General features: G+C 43.3%; 1 protein-coding gene across 2 annotated transcripts in view; it reads left to right on the forward strand.

The window, feature by feature from the left end:
* Window positions 1-14,789, forward strand: part of LOC113030275 (cell adhesion molecule DSCAML1-like) — a 57,730-nt gene that overhangs the window by 40,844 nt on the left and 2,097 nt on the right. The window contains exons 11-32 of one of the 2 annotated variants that reach the window (XM_026181541.2): window positions 45-221; window positions 794-993; window positions 1,219-1,315; window positions 1,475-1,603; window positions 1,698-1,865; window positions 1,976-2,046; window positions 2,343-2,583; window positions 3,525-3,710; window positions 4,690-4,845; window positions 6,423-6,562; window positions 8,760-8,913; window positions 9,468-9,585; window positions 9,717-9,880; window positions 9,974-10,072; window positions 10,309-10,497; window positions 10,692-10,979; window positions 11,094-11,249; window positions 11,337-11,367; window positions 11,489-11,607; window positions 11,712-11,864; window positions 12,078-12,278; window positions 12,364-12,675. In XM_026181541.2, coding sequence (XP_026037326.1) covers window positions 45-221; window positions 794-993; window positions 1,219-1,315; window positions 1,475-1,603; window positions 1,698-1,865; window positions 1,976-2,046; window positions 2,343-2,583; window positions 3,525-3,710; window positions 4,690-4,845; window positions 6,423-6,562; window positions 8,760-8,913; window positions 9,468-9,585; window positions 9,717-9,880; window positions 9,974-10,072; window positions 10,309-10,497; window positions 10,692-10,979; window positions 11,094-11,249; window positions 11,337-11,367; window positions 11,489-11,607; window positions 11,712-11,864; window positions 12,078-12,278; window positions 12,364-12,675 — 3,549 coding nt within the window. The remainder of the gene's footprint in view (window positions 1-44; window positions 222-793; window positions 994-1,218; window positions 1,316-1,474; window positions 1,604-1,697; window positions 1,866-1,975; window positions 2,047-2,342; window positions 2,584-3,524; window positions 3,711-4,689; window positions 4,846-6,422; window positions 6,563-8,759; window positions 8,914-9,467; window positions 9,586-9,716; window positions 9,881-9,973; window positions 10,073-10,308; window positions 10,498-10,691; window positions 10,980-11,093; window positions 11,250-11,336; window positions 11,368-11,488; window positions 11,608-11,711; window positions 11,865-12,077; window positions 12,279-12,363; window positions 12,676-14,789) is intronic. The other variant, XM_026181543.2, reaches the window with a different exon arrangement.

Here is a 14,789-nt window from a genome sequence, read left to right on the forward strand (position 1 = left end):
AAAAGTATCAGGCTTCCATACATGCTTTGTGTTGTGTCCTGCAGGCGTAGGAAACCCTCAGCAGTACCATCCTGTCCCACTAACTGGCCGTATCCAGATCATGTCAAACGGTTCTCTGCTGATCCGACATGTTCTTGAAGACGACCGGGGGTACTACCTCTGTCAGGCCTCCAACGGAGTGGGCTCAGACATCAGTAAAAGCATGATCCTTACTGTCAAGAGTAAGTGTCAATCCTCTGCTTTTTGGCATGAACCCACTTCTTTTCAAACCCACATCTCCTGGATTGCGCTGAGATAAGTCTCAGCTTTTTGGACAGGGATCAGCTCTTCTAAGATGCACTTTTGCCCCAGGCTAGTGCGGCCTGTGCTTAACATAGCCTAACTTAGTCTGTGTCCTGCACATCCTTCACTGGGGGTGCCTTTCCTATTGACTGATGTTCTCTGGCTGTCAGCCTGTGCGCTACAGAATGTTTGGTGGGGAAAAGGGTTGATGAATTAGTGATGAAAGCAAAACCACAGGAACCTCTTCAATCAATAATCTACGTCTAAGTAACAGAGGAGGAAGAGAAGCGAAAGTAGAGACCGAAAATAATAAAAAGAGGGAGGAGGTGGTGTTAGAGGCCAGTGGGGCTTGAAGCATGAAATGAAAATGGGGAATAAAATGGAAAAAAAGAGATGTCTATACATGTGTAATATATCCTTGCTCAGTTTCCAATACTACACGCCCGTTTTCCCTCATGTCATTATTCCATACAAAACGATTCATCATGCTGACACTTGTCTATTTGCTCAGTCCCTGCCATGATCACCAGCCACCCAAACACTACCATGGCAAGGAAGGGCCAGATCAAGGAGCTGAACTGCACAGCACGGGGCGAGCAGCCCATTATTATCCGCTGGGAGAGAGGGGACACAGTCATTGACGCAGAGAGAAATCCCCGTTACTCCATCAGCATCAACAAAAAGGGGGATGAAGTCATCTCTACCCTAAAGGTCAGATAATATATACTTATACTCTTCAGGGCTTTAGTGTAGCTTAATGCCATTACACCGAACTATGCTAAAAAAAAAAAAATCTACTTCTACTATAGGCTATTGCAGGGTTTAATAAGCTTTAAAAAAAGTCCTATTAAAGGAAGTTATTATGGGAATATTTTTAGGATATTATATTCCTAAATTTCACACGTCATCTTTCCCTGCTTGTACTGATGCTCGCAGCTTAACCCAGCCGAGCGAGGAGATTCTGTCTTCTTCTCCTGCCATGCCATCAACTCCTATGGAGAGGGCAGAGGGCTCATCCAACTCACTGTACAAGGTATTTCTACAAACAACTGCAAATCCCTCTTCTTTTATTTAAATAAAGAATTAAGGGGAAAAAAAGTATGTAAACAACCTAATGAGGAAAGGTTATTTAACGAGATACTGATGGTGGTAAAAACAAAGGAAAATTCTTTTTTTTTCCACCCTCACGCAGAGCCACCCGATCCTCCCGAGCTCGAAGTACGGGAGGTGAAGGACAGAAGCATGAACTTGCGCTGGATCCAAAGGTTTGATGGCAACAGCATCATCACCAGCTATGACATTGAGTACAAAAACAAGTCAGGTGGGTTATTAAAAACAACAAGCCTAATCCCTAATGTAAAAGTTATTTCAATAATTAAAAACTGAAAAAATAAACCTCTGCTCATATTCAACAGACACATGGGATCACATGTACACAACCAGGAACATCTCACCCACCAACAATCAGGCCAACATTGTAGAGCTGCACCCGGCATGCGTTTATAGTATCCGCATGTACTCCTACAACAAGATTGGCCGCAGTCTTCCCAGCAAAGAGCTCACAATCAGTACCGAAGAAGCACGTAAGTGATTGTTTTTCTCTAAATATCACGTTTTTTTGCCTATCTAGTATTTGTTTTTGCTGTCTCTGTATGGAGTAGAGCCATCACTATCTGATATCTTCCATCAACAGCACCTGACGGGCCTCCGATGGATGTAATCCTGCAACCGATGACATCTCAGAGCATACGAGTCACATGGAGGGTAAAATCACTGTTGCTTACGACTTCATTTAAGTATTAAGCCTAGTATAAGTGGAAATAACTAGAAAGCAAACAATGATGGGATATAAAGATATGCTCCATGATTTAAAACAACAAGGTTTCAGTGATGTCACAAACAAATCCAAAATGTTAAGAGACACCTGTGAAATTGTTGGTTACAGAAATGCAAAAATTAACTAACTAAAATTTAGAATTTATCTCGTTTAATTTCTTTTTTTTTTTTTACATATTGCTGTCAAATTTCATAGTAAAACTTTTTTTCTCCAAAACTTTCAGGCTCCAAAAAAGGAGCTGCAAAACGGCGTGATCCGCGGCTACCAGATTGGATACAGAGAGAACGGTCCAGGTAGCAATGGCCAGTATAGTATTGTGGAGATGAAAGCTACGGGGGACAGTGAAGTGTACACCTTAGACAACCTAAAGAAGTTTGCCCAGTATGGGGTGGTGGTCCAAGCCTTCAACAGAGCTGGGACTGGCCCATCCAGTACTGAGATCAATGCTACCACTCTGGAAGATGGTAAGTGGACAGCAAGATGAAGAAAACGAGGAGAAGACTGTGAGATACAATTTAGGAGAGTATGGAAGGAAAAGAGGAGGGACTGTAAGAAAAAAATTTAAACATCCAAAAGGAACACATGAAAATAATAGTCAAATGCAATAACAGGATGAAACACTCATGAATGAACATAACATGCATGTAGAAATGCATGCTCAAACAAAATGTTAGAAATAAATTTGCAGCACATCCCCCATTATTCTTTCCACTTTAATTAGCACCTTCATTAGGCTGGTAGAGAGCGAGAGAGGAACAAGGAACCCCATTACTCTTTAAATGTCTGCCCACTCTACCTCCCTTTTCCCTGGTCTGCCTTCTTTATCTTCCCTTTCTTCCCATGGGTTCCCTTGTCATCCTCCTCACTGGTCCTCTGTCTATTATCCGTGTTTTTATTTCTTATACTTTTTTGGACCCTTCCTGTCTGAGAGGAGAGTAATGACGGGCACTTGGATGATGAAAATTGGCCATGCAGGTAGTCAGAAGCTGCCTCTACAGCTTCAATTAGCTTAAACAAGAACATTGTCTTCCTTTAGATTGTATCCTCCACATTTCAGCTCACACCCTGCTCATCTGCATTTTGACCCCTTTGGTGTAGCTCTTTTACTATTCATGTTGCTCTCTCAGTGCTCTTCCTCCTCTCCATCAACCCCCCTCCACTTCTACTCTCCTCTCTAAAAGCTAGGAATGAACAAGGAGCTATTCAGGACTAATTTGAGCTTGTTTGACTGATTTATTTCAGCGGAGATTTCCTGTGGTTTGTGACATTGAGTTATTATTACTTATCAGTGCTTCGGCTGCCATGCTACGTCGGACCAGATTTCAGTAGAAGCCATTAAAACACTAAGAGTACTCAAATATAGTTTAACAGTGCAGCACTAACACTCACTCTCTATGTTCCCCAGTGCCCAGCGAGCCTCCGCAGAATGTGAGAGCAATCTCTGTGACATCAGATGAGGCAGTGATCACATGGGCAGAGCCTCCACGGCTGACGCTGCACGGTGTGCTGAAAGGCTACCGGGTTGTGTTTTGGTCCCTCTTCCCTGACGGAGGTGGGTGCTGTGGGGGCCAGGCCCAGTGGCCAATGCAGAGTAATTATCACCTATCTCATTCTAAGATTCACCAACCCGTCCTCCCACTCACCTACCTTTCTGTCAGTGCTGTGAGTCAGAATGTTTTAATGTGTATCCACACCTTTCTCATAAAGCACTTCCTGGTCCTGTGTGTTTTTGAATTTGTCTGTTTGTCAAATAGATTGTATGTCCAAGATGGAGATATGGCTCAACTTTAGCTTAAGGGCTAGCCTTTGATTTGACAGAAGTGACCACATTTAGATGAGAGGGTGATGCACCCATCCATAGACAGCGGGGGTGCATCACACAGGCACAAATACCTATTTACTACATACAAATAAAACTCTTGGAAAACTAACAGTTAGTTGCACAGCGTGCTATATTATTTGCCAGATAACTGCTCCAGAAGCACCAACACCCCAGACACGATCAACATCATGCACCTAATAATACAAAGCATAAGTCCTAATCACATTTAATTGACTGAGTTATATAAAAAAGATGCCTCTGTAGAGTTCTTATGACTTGCTACAACATCATTTTTATGTAGCATATTGCAAACATGTTTTTTTTTTTTCAGCTCTTAAGTTAGTCATTTTAATTTGAAAGTCGCCTTAAGGTATTTGAGTTTTTGGCACTTCTGCACTTATTTTATTTTTCACCCCCAAAGATTTCTGTTAAGTCTGTCATAGTTTCTTAGATTTTTAATAAAACTTGTGATCAGAAAGTCACACAGTATAGCAATGAGTGTCTGTGTGTTGTAGGTCCAATATCTGTGCAACTCTGTTTCCTAAAAAAATATTTACTCCTCCTTTAGACACAATTTTGAAATAGGAAGGTAATTATATTCATGAAAAAAAAAGTAATGGCCACGTATTACATTACCAAATAAATGCAACTGCAAATAAATATATTTTTTAGGAAACAGAGTTGATGTGTGTTGTTACTCCTATCATCACCTACAGCTTCTAAAAAGAGTTTTTCTCCTCTCCCTCAGAATGGGGAGAGATGCAAAACATCACCACCACACGTGAACAGGTGGAACTGCGAGGGCTCGAGAAGTTCACTAACTACAGTGTTCAGGTGCTGGCCTACACACAAGCTGGCGATGGGGTCCGCAGCAATGTCCTCTATATCCAAACCCGAGAGGATCGTGAGTATACAATTCATTTGTTTTTTACATGAAGAAAAGTGTGCAATGTAAGGAGATGGGAAATGGGATAGAGGTAGATTTTAAAAAAGGGAGCTGGTTGTATCTCAAACCCATAACAAAAGCTCATAACAAGCTATGCTGGGAATCTCCATTAGCTGTGCTAATGAGAATTAAGAGGCTTTGAGTCCACAGCTCAGGGCTAAGGGAGGTGTTTCGGGAGGAGGAGGGAGAAGTGATGTCTTAGAGCATATAGCATCCAGGAGTCAGCCATCGGCCTGGGCCTGCATCCTTACCACCAGCCCTCTTGCCATAGGCATAGGGATTAACTCCTTTTGGATTAGAGAGAATTAATTTTGTGCTTACACCATTGGAGGCAGGATTACAGCCAGATCCATGTCTCTTTATAAAGGAGGAGGAGGGGCCTGGGGGGCTGAAGATGGAAAGATACAATGGCGATTGCACAGCCCGTTCTTGGCTGACAAAAAATAATGAGTGAAAAAATTATAAGAGAAACACCACAGCTGAGGTGTTTGTTTATTTGTGTCTAGACTGCTGTCCTCTTCTGATTGACTCAGTGTTCCATCGTGTATTTTTATAAATGAGACTGTTCACTTAGTAGTGTTCTCTTCCTCATCATCACTTGGGTTGTGCTAGTTCTGCAGCAGACTGTCTTGGCAGACTGTCTGTCTGTGTATCTGTCTGTCTGGAGTCCTGGGCAGATTTCGGGCACCAGATGGGACCTGACTGTCCCATCTCCTACTGGTGCTTTGACATGGGGGTCCAGTTATGATAATGATAGCCTCCTGTGCGCCTCCCTGCTGCCATTGTTACATGATCCCTGTCACTTTTTTTGTCCCTGCTTACTTCGTTTAAAACTTGCATCTCTGCTTTCTGAGTTTTTGTTGTTTTCTTGCCCACTCATGTCCTCTGTAGGGGAAAGAGATCTGAGGGTAGAGAGCATCAGGGGGCCTCACAAAGAAAACAAGAGGAATGGGGGATGGATTTAGAGGGCTGGGTCTTACACTGTGGTAGCCTCCTTCTGTAGAGGCCAGATGAGGCCCACTGTCAGGCACAAGTTATATTTATGGTTTGGTTTGAATAGGGTTGATAGTGTGGACCCAGTACTGTAAGACCAATGAAACAAAAGCATTATTGTTCACCTTTCACAGTATCCAGTGTCCTGATGTGTTTTTGTAAAGTGTGCATGTTTTTTAAGCCCCTTTTGTGCCATTATCTCGTAATCAGAGTATTAAACAGTGTCCAGTGCCAAGCTGAAGTGGCTAGCAGAGGATCAGACACTAATGTCTAATCTGTTTGAGAGTTTTGAGAATGCTGGGTGTCACAGAGTCAGAACTGCTGACCAGTGTCTGAATGAACATATGTCACAGCCATCCCCTCAAAAGGATGTTTTTCAAAGTCCTTCCAGAGCAGCTTAGTACAGGCTAAGACTTCCAATCCGCAAAAAAAAGCCTGTTCACTTTAATAGCTATCCAACACCCAGCATGTGCCTGCACAAACACAAACACACACACATATGGATGCCCGCCATGCTGATGTTGCTATGTCTTTTCTCCTAGTTCCTGGTCCACCGGCTGGCATCAAGGCAGTTCCCTCCTCCTCAACTAGTGTGGTTGTGTCCTGGTTGCCTCCTCTCAAACCAAATGGCATTATCCGCAAGTACACCATCTACTGCTCCAGTCCCGGATCTGGACAGCCAGTAAGTGCCTCCTCTGTGGGTGTGATTCATATAGGGCCAATTTATCTCTGAGGTCCGTGTAAACCAAGTAACTTATTAAATTACCAATGGAAATAATTCATTTGTAAGCGCTGTTATTAAATGAACCTGTATGCATGCATTTGTGTGTGTGTGTGTGTGTGTGTGTGTGTGTGTGTGTGTGTGTGTGTGTGTGTGTGTGTGTGTGTGTGTGTGTGTGTGTGTGTGTTGCGCATGTCTCTCTTTCACTGTGTTTGCACCATCGCTTTATTTCCTGCCCTCCCAGATGAACAGATGAGGTTGTCTTGGCAACGTGATGAGACGTAGATATGCAAATGAGCCAGAGAACAAGCTCACACATGCACACTGCCGCATCAGAAGCACACACTCACAGAGACATCACATTTCGACATTTTCTATTTATACACATACGTGCAAGCATTTCAATTGTGGTTAGATCATGTGCACACAAACACCAGCACACGGTGAAGTCTGATATCAGGCTAGAATCTCACTTTCTTATTATTCACAAATACTCCTCCCTCTCTGTGCATGAGTGCCATGTAAATGAGCACAGGCAGGGAGGAGAGAGGGAAGGAGGGAGGGGGGTGGAAAGAAGGTTGAGAGAGAAAAAGAAGCACACCATTAGAGGTAGGGAAAGACCGAGGGGAAATGAGAGAAAAAGAGAGGGATGAGGGAAGAGGGAGAGACAGGCAGGGTGGAATGGAGGAGAGAGGAGGGTATCAGTCACATCGAGATGAGAGTGCTTTTGTCCGTCTTTTCATTATCTCCCTGTATCACTCCCTGGATCACCACAACACCGCCACGATGCTGAAGGAATGTTCGAACCCCCTGCACACAAACACACACACACTTATGCACATCCTCCCCTCCCTGTGTCCCTCCATCCAGTCCTCTTCACTGAGCTAGACAGAGAGGGAAAGAAAAAGCAAATGGTGAAAGAACACAGAGATGAACAGATTAAAGAGAGAGAACAGCGGATCATCTTAAGAGACAACAGTCTTTTTGTGCATTGCCATGTATGTGTTTGTGTGGATGCAGGTGAGTGTGTGTTCATTCTCAAAGGTTTGCTTGGAGGAAAAATACATCCAAGAAAAACCTTAAATCCAGTGTTGAGTACAGCATTATAAGTAGCTGTAGGTCATTTGCATCAAATTTATTTTGAGTTGTGGGACAAATAGACAGCTCCGCACAAAGGTTTACATTTTCTGTTTTGCCTTTCTTGTGTTGACCTAAAACCTGTGTTCAATTCTGAGCAATCATACTGCTCGCTGTGCATATTTTCTATAGTTTTTGTTTAAAAAAAGACATGGTTTTATGGGTTTTGCCTGAACAAAAAAAAAACAAAAAACAGAGAGAGAGAGAATACCACATACCACATCTGTTTCTCCTTTACAACCAAAACACTCAGTTTGCTCTGCAAAAAGCTTTAACTCCCTCAAAACATTCAAATGATGTCAAGTTGTATACAGCATAAGATCTACGTTGTTCAGACAATAAATTCACAAGTTGATCTGGGTGGAAATGGAATCCATAAGGAGGTCAGCCATAGCTGAGAAAACCCGGCAAAAATAATGCACAGTATCATCCTTAAATTTTGGGAAAGACAAATAAAGAAAGAGTCAAAAATGCAAGTTGCTGTCAGTGTATCAGAGACAAAACATCTCAGTGGACTCTATGTTTGTGCTTTGGATTTAAGTGATTCGAGAAACAATATATGTATCATTTCTGCCTTTTATCACGAGGCAAACACTGCCAGTGAGGCTAATAAGTTAAAATTTTAAACAAACAGATGACATTGACAGATGTATTTGGCTTTCCCTTTATTTCTCCAAAAAGTATGCTTTTTTGTTGTTTCAAGATACCGACAGTGTTCAAGGAAAATTGCACACCTCCTTTTTCACTGAGCGCATTTTGATGTGTCACAATAGGAAAAGGACAGATGTAAAAAAAAACTGTTTAATCTGTCAACTGCAGGAGCATTAGTTTCAGTTTCCTGGTGTCACGTATGTTATGCTGAAACTTAAACAGAATAGAGCCTAAATTAATGTTATGTTCATCTTAATTTCCTTTGTAGCTTTATAAAATGTAGCACTTTAATCAAGTCCACAAGCTGCCACCACTCCTGTTATATTACTGTTTTATTTGCTAACATGACATTGCGTGCCCTCTGTCCCAGGCTCCCAGTGAGTATGAGGCCAACCCAGAGATGCTCTTCTACCGTATCACGCACCTTACCCGCGGTAAACAATACCTCATCTGGGCTGCAGCTGTGACAACTGCTGGAAGAGGCAACATTAGCGCAAAGGTCACTGTGGAGCCTGCTGGGAAAGGTGGGTCCTCCAGGCATGCCAGTTGTAGAGAAGAAGGGTAAAGGGATTTGTGCAAAGGTTATCAGGGAGAGCGCGGTAAACATGGCTATGAACTGGCAGCATGATCTCCTTTACACAGATCACTTTCATCAGTCTCCCTCCCTCTCGCTCTGTGTACAATCTCTGCTATTGATTGACAGCCGTGGTATTGATTGAGCAGCGGCTGTGTTGCAAGAAACGTTGTTGTTAATTATGTGGTGATGAACAGGGCCTATCCAGTAAAATGACCCTTGGGGAGAGAGATAGCAGGCAAAATCAATAGAAGGGAGGATTTATGGAGAAATGATAGACTCGAGACTAAGAGTTTTGACAGGGGGCTACATTAAAACACTATGGTACAGCTTTTTAATCCCCCAGGAAAAACGATTCAGGCCCACTTAATCATCCAAAAGCAGACACAGAAAGACAAGTTGAAGTATGAATAGAGTCATTTTGGTGTAATGCTTACTATTTGAGTTTAACATCATGTGCTAAAGATGCATGTTGAGTTTTACTGGTTGCATCTTTGTGTGCAGTCCCAGCTAAAATCCTGTCCTTTGGGGGCACTGTGACCACTCCCTGGATGAAGGAAGTACGTCTGCCCTGCAGCTCAGTGGGAGAGCCTACTCCCACAATTAAATGGACCAAAGACAGGTCAGAGCGGTCACTGTATACCCTTAGATATCAGAGATATCATGCACACATGCTGATGCTATTTCTTGTGAGGAAAATTGATTTTTTTAAAACTGCTCTTAATCCTGAATAACCTGTCTGCTCTTTATCAGTGAGGACTCTGCCATTCCTGTGACAGCTGACAGCCAACGGCAGATCTTATCCAATGGTACACTGGTGCTACGCTTAGTCAAAGCAGAGGATTCTGGGTACTACACCTGTACGGCCACTAATACCCTAGGCTTTGACACCATCATAGTAAACCTTGTGGTACAAGGTAAGAAGAAACAGAAAATTTATAAACTTATTTGAGTGAAACAGACACTTCTGTCCTGGTGCTAAGTTATTGTCTGTGTGTGTGTACATCCAGTTCCTCCTGACCAGCCTCGTCTGACTGTCTCCACTACTTCCACCTCCTCCATCACCCTGGCTTGGATTCCTGGGGATAATGGAGGAAGCTCCATCAGGGGTATTTAAATATTGTTGACCTGTTTTTTAAGGGTGCTTCACACTTTTGATGTCATATGTACTTATCCAGTTGTGCAACAAGCTTATGTTTCTAGGTAAAAGGAAGTCAAACCGCAGCTGGCTGTAGCTAATTGTAGCTGATTGTTGCCCCCTGGTGTCCAACAGATGGAGCTGCAGCAAGGATACACCACCATTAGTAGCTGTGTTTGACATAAATGTGTACTGGTGTGCCTGCAGGATTTGTGCTGCAGTATTCTGTGGACAACACAGAGGAATGGAGAGATGTGTTCATCAGCTCCAGCGAGCGTTCCTTCAGGTTGGACAATCTCCGCTGTGGAACTTGGTACAAGGTCAAGTTGGCTGCCAAGAACAGTGTGGGCTCAGGACGTATCAGTGAGATCATTGAGGCAAAGACGCATGGAAGAGGTGAGGGGTCTAGAGAAAAGTGTTGAAGCTGGAATTAAGTTGAAATAAATCTTCTCTTTCTTTACTGTCTGTTCTTGTAGCAGCAGTTACAACTTTCTTCTCAAACATGAAGCCATCAATGCATCACAGATAAATACATCTTAAATTGCTAATTTATGATTATCTTTCTAACCTAGTGTCTTTTCCTTTTCCAGAACCGGTGTTCAACAAGGACCAGCCACTGCTAACGCACATCAACTCCACTCATGCAGGCCTCAACCTTCAGGGTTGGACCAGCGGGGGCTGCCCTATCACTGACCTGATGCTGGACTTTAGGCCCAAAGGTACTTGGGCCTGGCAGAGCCTCAAGGCCAATTCCACAAATCAGCTTTTCCTCAGTGAGCTGCGAGAGGCCACCTGGTACGAGCTCAAAATGAAGGCCTGCAACAGTGCTGGGTGTGGCAACCAGACCTCCCAGTTTGCCACAACTGACTACGATGGGAGTAAGTCTTTCCTAGTTTTTTAGGTCTTGGTGTATCTTTTTCCTCTCATTCATGTTTCTGTTACTGACTCTTGTAAATTTTATCAAATTTTTCTTCTCCTTCTACTCTCATTAGGTACAATCCCTCCCATTAAATCAGCTCGTGGAGAGGGGGACGATGTGAAGAAACTGTTCTCTATCGGCTCTCCTGTCATTCTGGTTACCCTTGGCGTTGCTTTGCTCTTCATTATACGAAAGAAACGCAAGGAGAAGAGGCTCAAACGACTTAGAGGTGGGAAGTAAACTATTTAATATACTAACACAAGTGACAAGCTGAAAAAATATGTCTTAATTATATAATTATACCGTCTTCTCGCAGATGCTAAGAGCCTTGCAGAGATGCTTATCAGGTAAGAGACAGCTTTATTTGTTATGTGTACTGTATAGAATAGCTGTATTTTGCATAAATAAATCACTTACAAGCAATTTCAGGCTTAATATATATGTTTTTGTTTTTTTGTCTCTGTGTAGCAAGAACAATCGAAGCATAGACACTCCAGTGAAGGGTCCTCCTCAAGGACCAAGGCTCCATATTGACATCCCACGTGTCCAGCTCCTCATTGAAGACAAGGAAGGCATCAAACAGATAGGCATGTGACCACACATTGACAGCAACACAGCTGCCATTCATAGAGGGGTTTTTAGAAGCCTCTAAAAGATCTTAGTAACTCGTTTATTTCCTTGCTTGCAACAGGAGAGGACAAGGCAGCAGTGCCGGTGACAGACACAGAGTTCAGCCAGTCAGTGAATCCACAGAACTTCTGTACAGGCGTTTCTCTGCATCACCAAGCCCTTATCCAGAATTCAGGCCCTTTGATTGACATGTCAGACATTCGGCCTGGCACAAGTGAGTTTGTTTTAGGTTCATATTTGTTCTGCTTGTCACAGCTTTCAGTGAAATAGTTTGAGGCTTTAAATATGAGCAACAGATTTGATCTTTTATTGAAGTACATCTCCAATACATTTGAGAAAATATAGACTTATTGACAGCTAATACATGGATACCAAGCATCTTTGATCCTTAGATGTTCTCTGATCCCTGTGACCTCTCTCTTCTCAGACCCAGTGTCACGAAAGAGCATAAAATCAGCCCACAGCTCTAGAAACAGATACTCCAGCCAGTGGACGCTTAGCCGCCCAAGTCAAAGTCAGTCAACAGCCTCTGCACGAACTCTGACGTCTGACTGGCGGACGATGGGCTCTCATGGCATCACAGCCACCGAGAGTGACAGCTACAGTGCCAGCCTCTCACAGGACACAGGTGGGTTAAAATTAAGAAAACTTACTCTCTTGTAACTGAGTAGCTAAGTAAATGGTTGAAAAAAACTACACTTCTTTTCTTTCAGATAAGGGAAGGAACAGCATGGTGTCCACAGAGAGCGCGTCCTCCACCTACGAGGAGCTGGCTAGGGCGTATGAGCACGCCAAGCTGGAGGAGCATCTACAACACGCCAAGTTTACAATCACAGAATGTTTTATCTCTGATAGCTCGTCTGATCAAATGACGACAGGTACCAATGACCCAGCAGACAGCATGACCTCCCTCAGTACACCCTCTGAACCAGGCATCTGCCGCTTCACTGCCTCACCACCCAAACCGCAGGACTACGACCGCGGTAAAAATGTGGCTGTGCCCATTCCCCACCGTGCTAACAAAAGTAAGTATCAGAGCTGAGACCCATGTGGGGACGCTGTTCTTTTGATTTGTTGTTTGTACTTGTTTTACATTCAGTGCACATGTAGAATTACACATAATTACAGTTAGGACACCCATATGTATGTATTGCATGCCCACAATTAAAGACACACAAGGATGAGAGTAACAAAAAGCCACTGGTTGCTAAAACAACAACTAGATTTTTGTCCAAAGCCATTTTGAAATCTACTTCCACATCAGTTCCTCATTTTCATACTATACAGTGGCTTGCAAAAATATTCGGCCCCCTTGATCTTTTCCACATTTTGTCACATTACAGCCACAAACATGAATCAATTTTATTGGAATTCCGCGTGAAAGATCAACACAAAGTGGTGCACACGTGAGAAGTGGAACAAAAATCATACATGATTCCAAACATTTTTTACAAATAAATAACTGAAAAGTGGGGTGTGTGTAATTTTTCAGCCCCCTGAGTCAATACTTTGTAGAACCACCTTTTGCTGCAATTCCAGCTGCCAGTCTTTTAGGTTATGTCTCTACCAGCTTTGCACATCTAGAGACTGAAATCTTTGCCCATTCTTCTTTGCAAAACAGCTCCAGCTCAGTCAGATTAGATGGACAGCGTTTGTGAACAGCAGTTTTCAGATCTTGCCACAGATTCTCGATTGGATTTAGATCTGGACTTTGACTGGGCCATTCTAACACATGGATATGTTTTGTTTTAAGCCATTCCATTGTTGCCCTGGCTTTATGTTTAGGGTTGTTGTCCTGCTGGAAGGTGAACCTCCGCCCCAGTCTCAAGTCTTTTGCAGACTCCAAGAGGTTTTCTTCCAAGATTGCCCTGTATTTGGCTCCATCCATCTTCCCATCAACTCTGACCAGCTTCCCTGTCCCTGCTGAAGAGAAGCACCCCCAGAGTATGATGCTGCCACCACCATACTTGACAGTGGGGATGGTGTGTTCAGAGTGATGTGCAGTGTTAGTTTTCTGCCACACATAACATTTTGCATTTTGGCCAAAAAGTTCCATTTTGGTCTCATCTGACCAGAGGACCTTCTTCCACATGTTTGCTGTGTCCCCCACATGGCTTGTGGCAAACTGCAAACGGGACTTCTTCTGGTTTTCTGTTAACAATGGCTTTCTTCTTGCCACGCTTCCATAAAGGCCAACTCTGTGCAGTGCACGACTAATAGTTGTCCTATGGACAGATTCCCCCACCTGAGCTGTAGATCTCTGCAGCTCATCCAGAGTCACCATGGGCCTCTTGGCTGCATTTCTGATCAGCGCTCTCCTTGTTCGGCCTGTGAGTTTAGGTGGACGGCCTTGTCTTGGTAGGTTTACAGTTGTGCCATACTCCTTCCATTTCTGAATGATCGCTTGAACAGTGCTCTGTGGGATGTTCAAGGCTTGGGAAATCTTTTTGTAGCCTAAGCCTGCTTTAAATTTCTCAATAACTTTCTCCCTGACCTGTTTGGGGTGTTCTTTGGACTTCATGGTGTTGTTGCTCCCAATATTCTCTTAGACAACCTCTGAGGCCGTCACAGAGCAGCTGTATTTGTACTAGAGATGGACCGATCCGATATTACGTATCAGTATCGGTCCGATACTGACGTTAATTACTGGATCGGATATCGGAGGGAAATAAAAAATGTAATCCGATCCATTAAATATCAGAAAAGAACCTCACAAAACTTGCTACATGGCCTAACTCGGCTCATAACCTTAGCACGTTGCAGCAGTATGTGTCACGTGATAGAGCGGCTGTGTGTATTTGTAGCCTTGTTAGCAATCCCGCATTTCATCTCCGAGGAAGTGATCCCAGAGAGAAGTAAAGCAAGTGTGTAAGTTCATCTCTGAATGTTTGTAAAGCATTCCCGCGTTAAGCTTAACAACTGATATATGGAGCCACTGCCTCTTCTCTCTCTCTCCCTCTCCTGCTGCTACTTCAGTCGTGAAACTGATCAATGATCAGCTGATCGGCTTTTCTGTTGCGAGTCCGTCTCTCTTCTTTGTTTTTGGCCCACTTCATGCCAGAAAGAGGAAACCAGCGGCTGAACAACAGCAGCACGTTTAAGCTTGATCAGCTGTTGTTAGAATTTATTTATTATTACT

The sequence above is a fragment of the Astatotilapia calliptera genome, chromosome 10, assembly GCF_964374335.1.
Source record: "Astatotilapia calliptera chromosome 10, fAstCal68.1, whole genome shotgun sequence".
In the NCBI taxonomy this organism is placed as follows: Eukaryota; Metazoa; Chordata; class Actinopteri; order Cichliformes; family Cichlidae; genus Astatotilapia; species Astatotilapia calliptera.